The sequence below is a fragment of the Staurois parvus genome, unplaced genomic scaffold, assembly GCF_062004578.1.
Source record: "Staurois parvus isolate SC_StPar_1 unplaced genomic scaffold, SC_StPar_1.0 ptg001008l, whole genome shotgun sequence".
Lineage (NCBI taxonomy): Eukaryota > Metazoa > Chordata > Amphibia > Anura > Ranidae > Staurois > Staurois parvus.
Window position 1 is genome coordinate 634,143 of NW_028318804.1, and position 13,548 is coordinate 647,690.

A 13,548-nucleotide genomic window follows, 5' to 3' on the forward strand; every position below is an offset into this window, starting at 1 on the left:
CTGGGAGAATAGCTCTGCAGGAGGGTTTCCCCCCCTCAACACCGATGAGAGATTTTCTTTTCTGAAACCTGTGGTTGCAGAAAAGAAAATCGCATCACTTATTGCTTGCCTTAGGCCTTATTCACACGGGTGCTGAGAATTGTAGTGTGAATGGGCTATGCGTTTATGCCGCTTGAGCTACCTGGTACTATGTGCTTGAGGACCATTCAAGTCTATGGAGATGCAGCATCTGCACGGACATAACCGTTTGTCCCAATCTGATCCCAATAATTATCACATTTATTTTTTTATTTATTTTAGGTAATTGTATAGCGCCGTCAATTTTACATATATATTGTACATTCACATCAGTCCCTAACCCTCAAGGGGCGTACAATCTAAGGTCCCTAACTCACATTCATACATACACATACTAGGGCAAATTTAGACAGGAGACAATTCACCTACCAGCACGTCTTTGGAGTGTGGGAGGAAACCCACGCAGGTACAGGGAGAACATGCAAACTCCAGACAGGTGGTGCCGTGGTTGGGATTCAAACCAACAACCCTAGTATTGCCAGGCGGGAGTGCTAACCATTTAGCCACTGTGCTGCCCTACATTAACAGCTCACAGTACATTAGTATGATGCTCCTTACACTTGCGGTCATTAGGAAGAATTCCCACCTTATAGAAAGCTAAAAAGATCTTTGTTGTCAGTGGGAATGTATCCGAGAGGTAGAAATTGCTCAAGGAACCCCTAGCAACCTATGGTGGGACCTTGGGTTCTCCATAGTTGAGAAACCCTGCACTAAGCTCAGGGAAAATTCCCTTGCAATGTGAACAGCCTATCTGCCTTTTGTCCATTCAGCCAGGAGAGCATTTGTGAGGTCTGATGTTGGATGAGAAGACCCGGCTGCCAATCCTGCTCCTGAAAAGGTGTTGAGTTGGGTTGAGGTCAGGACTCCGTGAAGGCCACTTGAGGTCCTCCACACCAAACTGGTCAAACCATGTCTTTATGGAGCTGGCTTTGTACACAAGGGTAAAGTCATGCTGGGACAGAGGAGAGTCTTCTCCAAACGGTTTACACAAGGATGGAAGAACAGAACTATCTACGGTGTCTTTCTATATCATAGTAATCAATGGAGACACCTGAACTCAATCATCTGGATGGATGTCCTCATACGACGTTTGGCCATACAGCTAGCTATGATGGTCAGATGTCCACAAACGTTAGACTGTATCCTGTCATTTTACCTCCTCTACTCTGCAGAACACCATGGGTCTAGGTTAGAAGGATAGCAGCTGGTAATGGAAATAGATCACCAGAGAGAAGCTCACATGTGTAATGACATGTATTTACGGCTTGGTGTCCCAAGGGAAGGCAGAGTGCAGATGGAGAGGGAGATGTAGGAATTCTGGAGAAGACTAATTAATTAACGCGGCAATACTGCACAGACACTACGCAGTCCTATACATTTATGGAGGCGGGTGCTGTGATGCTGCGACACTCGAGGCAGATCGGAGGGGTTCCCAATTATGTGGCATGGTGATTGGCTGCACAGGGATGACGTCATCTTGAGCCCGTCCTACCAGCTCCCAAACACGAGCGGTTGACAGTGAGCTGTTGGTGATGGCTCCGTTTGGGGCATATCGATTGAGCATGGCCCTAGAACACAACATATATGATACCATAAGGCCGTAAGGCAGGGGTGTCAAACTGGTGGCCCTCCAGATGTTGCCAAATGACAAGTCCCATGAGGCATTGCAAAGCTGACAGTTACAAGCATGCCTCCCAAAGACAGAAGCATGATGGGACTTGTAGTTTCGCAACAGCTGGAGGGCCACCAGTTTGACACCCGTGCTGTAAGGGATTAATACACTCTCTGTAATACAACATTGGCGTTGTCGGTGACCTGATACTACACATGCTCAGACCTCTCAGACCTGCTCTCATATGCCTGTCTGAGGGCGCATTTGTTGCGGCACGTTGTGTCAGTCGGCCTGTTCATTTTAAAAAGGGATGTCAATGCACAGAAAATTAGCTCCTGTGCGATTTTTGTCATAAAAACGCATGTGAATCTCTGCACTTGTCTCTTCCTAATGTGGGTGCATTGCAGCAGTTGAAATCAGGTTTGCCAAATTTTGTGTGGTCGGCACAGGCGGACAGGATCAGAACCAGGAATTAAGGCAGGGAGGTCTCACTTTTTGGGAATAGCAATGATATAAGAAGCCTGGGGATGACATCTTTAGATAAAATAGCACTTTTAGGTGGACCGTTAACCACTTGTCCTCCAGAGGATTTACCGCCCCCCCCCCCCGTCCTGACCAGGCCATTTTTTGCAATTCAACACTGCGTTACTTTAACGGTCAATTGCACACTCATGCAACGCTGCACCCAAATGAAATTTACATCCCTTTTTCCCACGAAAAGAGCTTTCTTTTGGAGGTATTTGATTGCCTGTGCGGTTTTTATTTTTTGCGCTATAAACAAAAAAAGACAGACAATTTTGAAAAAAAACAAACAATATTTTTGACTTTTTACTATTAAACATGTCCAGTAAAAAATGTTAAAAATCAAATTTCATTATAAATTTAGGCCAAAAATGTATTCTGTTCCATGTCTTTGCTAAAAAAAAAAAAATCCCAAATACGTGTAAATTAATTGGTTTACATGAAAGTTATAGAGTCTACAAATGGTGGTATAGATACTGGAATTTTTTTTTTTTTACTAATAATGGCGGCGATTAGCGACTTATAGCATTCTGACAACGGGGGAAACTGACCGACATCCCCAGTGACACCAATACAGTGATCAGTGCTAATAAAAAGCATTGACACTGTACTTATGGTACTGGGCAGGAAGAGATTAACATGTGGGGCGATCAAAGGGTTAACTGTGAGCTGTGTGTGTTTTACATTGTAAGCATGCTGTGTTGTATGGCTCTGCTATGCAGAGCCATACAAAGCAGCATGCTGCAGCTGAGCGGGTAGAGACCTGTATTGTTTACATACAGACCTCTCCACCATCAGTGATGCTTGGTGATCGCTGGATTCTGGGGGGGAATCACCAGCCGGGACCAGGTGATCGACAGCCAAGGCCGCCAATGGCGGAGCGGGTAGGCCACGCGCCCCTTACCCGGAAAAGCAAAATCACGTATATATACACACACGTGATTTTGCGCAGGGAGTCCTCCCTGTAGCAGTATTTCTGCTATAGGGCGGACTTAAAGTGGTTAAAACCCAACTGAAATTTCAGTTTAAAGCAGAAAAACACAATCCAAGTGCCTCAACACAAAAGGCGAGCAAAGCATTTCTTCAGAAAGCAGCTTGAGTAGAAAAGCCTGTCCCCCTGCTAGAATGCTGTAGACAAGGACCCCTGCTTCTCTGTGTGGAAGCAGTGGTCTCTCTGCAGATGTTTGATGAACTTTCCTGCCGAGTTAGAGACAGGGCTGTCCAGTCAGCAGAGAGCATGGGATTTGCCGATTGCAGAACTATAAGACCGACTCAGAGGGGGGTGTCGGACCTCTGCAGAGAGACAATCCAAGTTCATCAACACAAAATGTGTGCAAAGTCTGTCTTCAGAAAACAGCCTGAGCAGGAAAGCCTGTCTCCTGCCCTGCTGTCTCCATGTGGAAGCTGTGGTCTCTCTGTAGAGGTCCGATGCACACCCTGCTGCATTATAGCGCTCCAATCAGCAGGGAGAGTGCGCTTTGCCAATTGCATGATGATAGGTCTGACATAGTGGGGCTGCTGGACCTCTGCAGAGAGACAATCCAAGCTCATCAACACAAAATGTGTGCAAGTCTGTCTTCAGAAAAGCCTGTCTCCTGCTAGAATGCTGTAGACAAGGACCATTGGTCTCCATGTGGAAGCCGTGGTCTCTCTGCAGAGGTCCGATGCACACCCTGCTGCATTAGAGTGCTCCAATCAGCAGGGAGAGCGCGCTTTGCCAATCGCATGATGATAGGTCTGATATAGTGGGGCTGCTGGACCTCTGCAGAGAGACAATCCCAGCTCATAAACACAAAATGTGTGCAAAGTCTGTCTTCAGAAAACAGCCCGAGTAGAAAAGCCTGTCCCCTGCTAGACTGTTGTAGACAAGGACCCCCGCTCTCCATGTGGAAGCAGTGGCCTCTCTGCAGAGGTTCGATGCACAGCCCTGCTGTGTTAGTACCAGAGCTTCTCCAATCAGCTGGCAGAGTGGGCTTTGCTGACTGCAGAACTATAGGTTTGGTTCAGTAGGGAAGGGGGGTGCCGGACCTCTGCAGAGAGACTACTGCTTCCACCAAGAAAGCAAGGGTGCTTCTCTGCAATGTGCTGGCAGGTCTTTCCATATTTTCTAAAGGGAAAAAAAAAAAACTATTAAAAACTGAACGTTCAGTTGGACTACCAATAGAAAAAAAAAAAAGTTTTTCTTTAAACACGCCCAGCTTACCTGCCTGAAGAGAGATGCACTCAGGCCATTGTATAGGGCAAGAAAGCCGTCATTCTTGATCACAGTGATTGCCATTCCTGTCATTCTCTTCGTCACCTCTTGCTGAGTCTGCAGATGTACCTGGATAGTGGGACAAAGGGAGTCATGTGACATGGCGGCACAGCGTCAAAGTTTACAGATATTCTGCTGAAGAAAGGAATCAAAGGTCGCCCACATATCTTCTGCCATTTAAATCGCAAAAGCCGCCCCTCCTTAATCTACAGATGGCCATTACTCCAAATCTAACCCCCCCCCCCTCTTCCCCACCAATGTCCTACATGTTTTGCTGCCTCTCACAGTGACCTGATCTTCCCTCTTCACAATCACACTGTGCTGACTCACTGTGATACTGCAGCAGAAATTCCTTCACAGGTCAGATCTCAATGCGTATACATTGCCTCCGCTCATCCATTCATGCATACATCAATCAGCCATAACATTATGACCCCCCACCTACAACTGGGTAGGTTGCCCTTTTGCAATTAAAACAGCCCTGACCCATTGAGGTCAGACCCCTCGGGGTCGGGGGGGGGGGGGGGTATGCTGTAGTATCTGGGACCATGCTGTCATTAGCAGATCCTCTAAGTCAGCCTTTCTCAACCTTTTCAATGCAGAGGAACCCTTGACAGAATTTTCCGGTCTCGGGAACCCTTGCTAAAAATGACTATCTACAACTCATGATACATTAGTGTGATGGTCAGTGGGAAGAATGCTCCTTACATCTGGGGTCAGTGGGAAGAAATACCCCCTGGGTCACTGGGAAGGATTTCCCCCCTGGGTCACTGGGAAGGATTTCCCCCTGGGTCACTGGGAAGAATTACCCCCCTGGGTCACTGGAAAGAATTACCCCCTTATAGATTGCTAAAAACATCAATGGTGTCAGTGGCAACTTATCCAAGAGGTAGAAATTGCTCAAGGAACCCCTGGCAACCTCTGGAGGAACCCTAGTTGAGAAACCCTGCTTTAAGTCCTGTAAATTGTGAGGTGGAGCCTCCATAGATCGGGCTTGTTTTTTAGCACATCCCACAGATGTTCAATTTGATTGAGATCTAAAGACTTTGGAGGCCAAGTCAACACCTCAAACTTTTGTTCCTCAAACCATTCTGGAACCATTTTTGCAGTGTGACAGGGCACATTACCACTGCCATCAGGGAATACGGTTTCCATGAAGGGGTGTACTTGGTCACCAACAATGTTTAGGTAGGTGGCACGTGTCAAAGTAACATCCGCATGAATGGCAGGACACAAGGTTTCCCAGCATCTTCCTGGACACTGACTACTCTTGCCTGCTTCAACTTGTGCCTGGACACCGACTACTCTTGCCTGCTGCCAGCCTCAAACTCTGTCTGGACACCGACTACTTATCCCACCGGCCTGTCTGCACATAGACTACTCTTGCCTACTGCCTGCCTTGACCTCTGCCTGGACAGTGACTACTCTTGCCTGCCTCAACCTCTTCCTGGAGGCTGACTATTCCTGCCTGATGCCTGCTTCAACTTGTGCCTGGACACTAACTACTCTTGCCTGCCACCCGATTCAACTTGTGCCTGGACACTGACTATTCTTGCCTGCCTTGACCTATGCCTGGACACTGACTATTCTTGCCTGCCTTGACCTCTGCCTGGACAATGACTATTCTTGCCTGCCTTGACCTATGCCCGGACACTGACTATTCTTGCCTGCCTTGACCTCTGCCTGGACAATGACTATTCTTGCCTGCCTTGACCTCTGCCTGGACAATGACTATTCTTGCCTGCCTTGACCTCTGCCTGGACAATGACTATTCTTGCCTGCCTTGACCTATGCCTGGACAATGACTATTCTTGCCTGCCTTGACCTATGCCTGGACAATGACTATTCTTGCCTGATGCCCGCTTTAACTTGTGCCTGGACACTGACTGCAGTTGCCTGCTGCCAGCCTCAACATCTGCCTGTTCACCGGCTACCTATTCCACTGGCCTGTCTGCACATAGACTACTCCTGCCAGCCTCAACCTCTGCCTGGACATGGACTACTCTTGCCTGCCCCCTGCTTCGATTTGTACCTGCCACCTGCCACAACCTCTGCCTGGACACTAACTACCCTTTCCTGCCACGGGCCTCAACCTTTGCCTGGACACTATTTATCCCACCAGCCTTCTACTCACAGACTACTCTTGCCTGTTGCCTGCCTCAAGGTCTCCCAGAACATGGACTACTCTTGCCTGGCTGGACAGTGACCAATCTTGCCCACCACCTGCCTCAAAACTCATCCTGTACTCCAGCTACTCCTGTCTGCTCGGAAATGGCGATAGGCGTTTACAATGCACACCTGCGTGTTTGGAGAAAATGGAGGCTAATTTGGTTCACTGATTGTCATGTATGTGCGTGTTTGGCACTCTAGATAATGAATGAGTATATCCCTGAGAAAGTCACCTGACCATCCTTCTGCCGTCTCAGCAATGTATTGGCGCTCTCAGCGAGACTCCGATGAGGAATTTCCCTTGTAAACCACACGCTCCGCACTTACTATGGGAGTTTATGACATGAACACTCCCTGCTGTCACAATGACAGGTCCTTGAAAAACGCACACCACGTGCCCCAACCACCTCAAAACCACCGTCTTTTCCCCCTTCCCCCGAACATGTGCCTCCCTCTCCAATTACAGAGCGTTCTACTACAAGGGGACACCTGCACCAATAATAGGCTACACATGCTGCCCCTTCTGCCGAACACGCCACAATGACACCAACAGGCTGGGAAAAAACAACGAATGACCGACAAGAGGGGATGGCGAAGTGAGCACATCTCATGGTCGTTCATTTGGTGTCACTAGATGGGGGCGTGAGCACATCTCATGGTCGTTCATTTGGTGTCACCAGATGGGGGCGTGAGCACATCTCATGGTCGTTCATTTGGTGTCACCAGCCGGGGGCGTGAGCACATCTCATGGTCATTCATTTGGTGTCACCAGCTGGAGGCGTGAGCACATCTCGTGGTCGTTCATTTGGTGTCACCAGTCGGGGGCGTGAGCACATCTCATGGTCATTCATTTGGTGTCACCAGCCGGGGGCGTGAGCACATCTCGTGGTCGTTCATTTGGTGTCACCAGATGGGGGCGTGAGCACATCTCATGGTCGTTCATTTGGTGTCACCAGCCGGGGGCGTGAGCACATCTCGTGGTCGTTCATTTGGTGTCACCAGTCGGGGGCGTGAGCACATCTCATGGTCATTCATTTGGTGTCACCAGCTGGAGGCGTGAGCACATCTCATGGTCGTTCATTTGGTGTCACCAGCCGGGGCGTGAGCACATCTCATGGTCATTCATTTGGTGTCACCAGCTGGAGGCGTGAGCACATCTCGTGGTCGTTCATTTGGTGTCACCAGTCGGGGGCGTGAGCACATCTCATGGTCATTCATTTGGTGTCACCAGCCGGGGGCGTGAGCACATCTCGTGGTCGTTCATTTGGTGTCACCAGATGGGGGCGTGAGCACATCTCATGGTCGTTCATTTGGTGTCACCAGCCGGGGGCGTGAGCACATCTCGTGGTCGTTCATTTGGTGTCACCAACCAGGGGCGTGAGCACATCTCATGGTCGTTCATTGGTGTCACCAGATGGGGGCGTGAGCACATCTCATGGTCGTTCATTTGGTGTCACCAGCCGGGGGCGTGAGCACATCTCATGGTCATTCATTTGGTGTCACCAGCTGGAGGTGTGAGCACATCTCATGGTCGTTCATTTGGTGTCACCAGCTGGGGGCGTGAGCACATCTCATGGTCGTTCATTTGGTGTCACCAGCCGGGGGCGTGAGCACATCTCATGGTCGTTCATTTGGTGTCACCAGCTGGGGGCGCTGCAGATGGCTCACTCATACAGGGTGGAGCTGAATGGTAAAAGGGTGAGAAGGCTAAAACAGCCATCCTACAATGACAGACACTGCTCTAAAACTCAGCTGGATTGGTTTGTTAGAAAAGAACCTCCAAACAAAAGCTCCCCACACACGTTACAATCTGATTGTACAATCTCATGTAGAGCTACCAACAAATTATGCAGTGCAAGGGGTTTCGGATCAGTTTGGATGGATTAGATAGATCTTCATATTACACAGTTTTGGTAGATCGAACGTTGATTGTACAGTCAAATTGGAATGTGCATGGCGGGCTGTAAGGCGGCTATATACACTATACAATCTGATTGTACAATCTCCTTTAAGCTCATCATACACTAAACAGTATTACTATACAATCTCCTTTAGATTAGGTTCACACCTATGCAGTTTGCGTTTGACCCATTTCTGCCACGTTTTGCATTTTTTTTTCTTCTTGTTGCTAGGCAGATTTAATAACGCAAAGCGCATCAAAAACACAGCAAAAAAACACAATACATGCTTTTCTGCAGCTTCTCCATTGAAGTCTATAGAACCAAAAATGCAACTTTTTGCGTTCAAAAAATCCCTGACCCTTTCCACAAAACGCACCAGGTGAAACCGCTCAGATGTGAACGTGTCCCATAGGAAATCATGTTCAATGGACTGTAGAAAACACTTAGGTGTGAACATGGGGTTAGATCTACCATCACTTATGCAGTGCAAGGATCAGCCGGATTCGATAGATGATTGGATAGATTAGGTGTGTGCTCCTCTATATATCGTTTTGGTAAATCTAAGTCTAGGTTCACACCTATGTGGTTTCTGAAACGCACAGCAGTCCATTTAACATGATTTCCTATGGGACAGGTTCAAATCTCTACGCTTTCACCCGGTGCGTTTTTTTGGAGAGGATCAGAGACTTTTTTTAAATTGCAAAATGTTGCGGTTTTTGTTCTATAGACTTCAATGGAGAAGCTGTAGCAAAGCATGTAGTGCGTTTTTGACACATTACAGGGCCGTGTATTGTAATTTCTTTGGATGAGAACCTTCTTCCCTCAGCCAGAACACTGGAGATGGGTCGTCGATGGGTCGTCGATGGGTCTTCCAGCATGACAATGACCCAAAACATACCGCCAAGGCAGTGGCTCAAGAAGAAGCCCAGTAAGGTCATGGAGTGGCCTAGCCAGTCCCCAGATCTTAATCCTATAGAAAATGTATGGAAGGAGCTGAAACCGCGAGCTGCCAAGTGACAGCCAAGAACCCTTAACCACTTCCAGTCCGGACACTTCCCCCTTTCCAGCCCGGACGCTTTCCCCCCCCCTTCCAGTCCGGACGCTTCCCCCCCCTTCCAGTCCGGACGCTTCCCCCCCCCCTTCCAGTCCGGACGCTTCCCCCCCCCCCTTCCAGTCCGGACCGCTTCCCCCCCCCCCCTTCCAGTCCGGACGCTTCCCCCCCCCCCTTCCAGTCCGGACGCTTCCCCCCCCCCCTTCCAGTCCGGACGCTTCCCCCCCCCTTCCTGTCCCGACGCTTCCCCCCCCCCCCTGTCCCGACGCTTTCAACCCCCCCCCTGTCCCGACGCTTTCACCCCTCCCTGTCCGGACGCTTTCACCCCCTTCCTGTCCGGACGCTTTCACCCCCTTCCTGTCCGGACACTTTCACCCCCTGCCAGTCCGGACATCTTTCACCCCCTGCCAGTCCGGACACTTTCACCCCCTGCCAGCCCGGACACTTTCCCCCCCCTGCCAGTCCGGACACTTTCACCCCCTTCCAGTCCGGACACTTTCACCCCCTTCCAGTCCGGACACTTTCTCCCCTTCCAGTCCGGACACTTCCCAGTCCGGACCTTTCCCCACTTCCAGTCCGGAACTTTCCCCCCCTTCCAGTCCGGACACTTTCCCCCCTTCCAGTCCGGACACTTTCACCCCCTTCCAGTCCGGACACTTTCACCCCTTCCAGTCCGGACACTTTCACCCCCTGCCAGCCCGGACACTTTCACCCCCTGCCAGCCCGGACACTTTCACCCCCTTCCAGCCGGACACTTTCACCCCCTTCCAGTCCGGACACTTTCCCCCCTTCCAGTCCGGACACTTTCCCCCCCTTCCAGTCCGGACACTTTCCCCCCCTTCCAGTCGGACACATTTCCCCCCTTCCAGTCCGGACACTTTTCCCCCCCTTCCAGTCCGGACACTTTCCCCCCTTCCAGTCCGGACACTTTCACCCCCTTCCAGTCCGGACACTTTCACCCCCTTCCAGTCCGCACTTCCCCCTTCCAGTCCGGACACTTTCACCCCTTCCAGTCCGGACACTTTCACCCCCTTCCAGTCCGGACACCTTTCACCCCCTGCCAGTCCGGACACTTTCCCCCCTTTCCAGTCCGGACACTTTCACCCCTTCAGTCCGGACACTTTCACCCCCTTCCAGTCCGGACACTTTCACCCCCTTCCAGTCCGGACACTTTTCACCCCCTGCCAGTCCGAACACTTTCACCCCCTTCCAGTCCGGACACTTTTACCCCCTTCCTGCCCAGGCCAATTTTCAGCTTTCAGAGCTATCACACTTTGAATGACAATTGCGCAGTCATGCAATCCATATGAATTTTTCACCTTTTTTTTTTTAGGCAGATAAAGCTTTATTTTGGTGGTATTTATTCACTGCTGGGATTTTTATTTTTTGTAAATGAAAATGTCCAAAAATTTTGAAAAAAAATGTTTTTCTTTTAAAATTTTGCAAATAAATAATATTTCATCATAAATCTTGGCCAACATTTATTCCGTTATCTTTTTAGTAAGAAAAAAAAAAATAAGCCAAATTAGTTTATAACCAAATATTATAATTTTTAAACTTTTTTTTAACATTTTTATTTTTTTTTTGTATTATCATTTATTTTATTACATACTGTCACCCTAGCAGTACAATGTCACCTTAGTAGGGGGTGATGAAGATTTTTCTTTTTTTTTTTTTTTACACCGATTGCTTTTACACCCATATAGGATGTAGAAGCAATCATTTCTCCTTCTCTCTGGCTGCATTCTTGCAGCCGTTGAGAACTACTGAGTGAGCTGTGATTGGTTACATGGTACAAGGCTGTTGTGAATAGACTTGTACCATGTGACCTCTGTGATCATTCACAGATTTCACACGTAGTAAGCAATGATGTCACAAGTGACATCTTGCTTACTACTTTACATGTGATCACTGATTGGCCAATCAGTGATCACATGATTGGGACCTCGTACAGAGGTCCCGTCCGACGATCAGTGTTCCACTGTGTCTGGGGGGCACAGCGGGCACTGGATCGCGGTGCTGCGAGCTCCTGGGGAGCGTGCACAAGCAGGGTGCGGGGAGGCCGTTTATAAACGGCCACCTGACCCTGCACTGCCACCGTCCGGCTGTTTTTTATACATGGGCCGGACGGGAGGTGGTTAAGGAGAAGATCTGTAAAGAAGAGTGGACCAAAATCCCTCCTGAGATGTGTGCAAACCTGATAGCCAACCACAAGAAACGTCCTACCGCTGTGCTCACCGACAACGGTTCCTCCACCAAGTACTAAGTCAGTTTTGCTTGGGGATCAAATACTTATTGTACTCCCTGAACTGCAACTCCATTTAAAACATTTGTATCGTGTTTTTTTCTGGATTTTTGGTCGATATTCTGTCTCTATCATTTAAAATACACCTATGACAAAATGATCGATCCTTCATTTCTCTGTAAGTGGGCAAACTTACAAAATCTGCAGGTGATCAAATCATTATTTTCATCATTGCATGTGGTCATCCTGAAGGAGATTGTACAATCATATTGTAATGTGTATTATTGGTTTGAAGCTCACATTACAATCTGACTATGCAATCTCTCTTAGATCGGCCAACAATTCTTTAATACGAGGGCTGCCCTACACACGCTCTGCATCTTCTGATCTCTACAATTCTCATTCCCCTCCGCCCATCCAACGACCCCACCGTTCTGGAAATTGTGCCTAGACTGGACTCGACTTTCGAATCATCTCTCACTTACTCTTTCCACTTCTGCACTTAATAACTGATTTAAAGCACCAGACCCCGCACACAATGGCGCATTCATAGGGGATAACGATCCGTTAAATGGACACAGCCAGTCCTCAATTACACCGAGTAATGTCATGTCGGGTCTTTAGTCCAGACAACGTTTAATCGCTCCATGAGCTGGACGGAGGCTACACAATTTTACCAAACCCGCGCCATACTTAGTTATCGCCGGCGTCCAACTCCACGTCACTCGCAGTGCAAAATCGCTACATGCAATCGTTTTACTGGTTCCCCCATTCCTTTTACCAGCCTGCACGTTTCAGGATATTGAATTAACCACCTCCCATCCGGCCCATGTATATAAACGGCCAGACGGTGGCAGTGCAGGGTCAGGTGGCCATTTATAAATGGCCTCCCCGCACCCTGCTTGTGCGCGCTCCATGGGAGCGCGCAGCACCGTGATCCGGTGCCCGCTGTGTCCTCCGGACACAGTGAAAGACCGATCGTCAGACGGGACCTCTGTGTGAGGTCCCGATCATGTGATCACTGATTGGCCAATCAGTGATCACATGAATAGTAGTAAGCAAGATGTCACTTCTGACATCATCGCTTACTACGCGTGAAATCTGTGAATGATCACAGAGGTCACATGGTACAAGGCTAGTCACAACAGCCTTGTATCATGTAACAAACTGTGACCAATCACAGCTCACTCAGTAGTTCTCAATGGCTGCCAGAGAGAAGGAGAAATGATTGCTTTTACAGCCTTTAGGGGTGTAAAAGCAATCAGTGTTAAAAAAAAAAAAAAAAAATCTTCATCACCCCCCACAAATAGTACAGTGTCACCATGGTGACACTGTACTGCTAGGGTGACAGTATATAGAAAAAAATAACAAATAATATTAAAATAAAATTTAAAAAATGTAAAAAAAATTTTTAAATTTTAATATTTGGTTATAAACTAATTTGGGTTTTTTTTTTTTTTTTTACTAAAAAGATAAACTGAATAAATTTTGGCCAAGATTTATGATGAAATACTATTTATTTGCTAAATTTTATAGGAAAGACACTTTTTAAAAAATGTTTGAACTTTTTCATTTACATGCCCCCTCACCCCATCCCTCCCACCAAAGAGAGCCTTCCACTAACACCACTCCCAGCCCCCCCGACGACAGAGAGAAAGACAGTCACCTTCACAGATCTGGCCATCCAGGAACTCCAGTTGGGCTCTGCATACACCA

General features: G+C 48.3%; 1 protein-coding gene across 1 annotated transcript in view; it reads right to left on the reverse strand.

Annotated features, from left to right (window-relative positions):
* Nucleotides 1-13,548, reverse strand: part of SLC25A10 (solute carrier family 25 member 10) — a 48,882-nt gene that overhangs the window by 24,193 nt on the left and 11,141 nt on the right. The window contains exon 2 of the mRNA XM_089657517.1: nt 4,416-4,535. Within this exon, the coding sequence (XP_089513643.1) occupies nt 4,416-4,535 (120 nt within the window). The remainder of the gene's footprint in view (nt 1-4,415; nt 4,536-13,548) is intronic.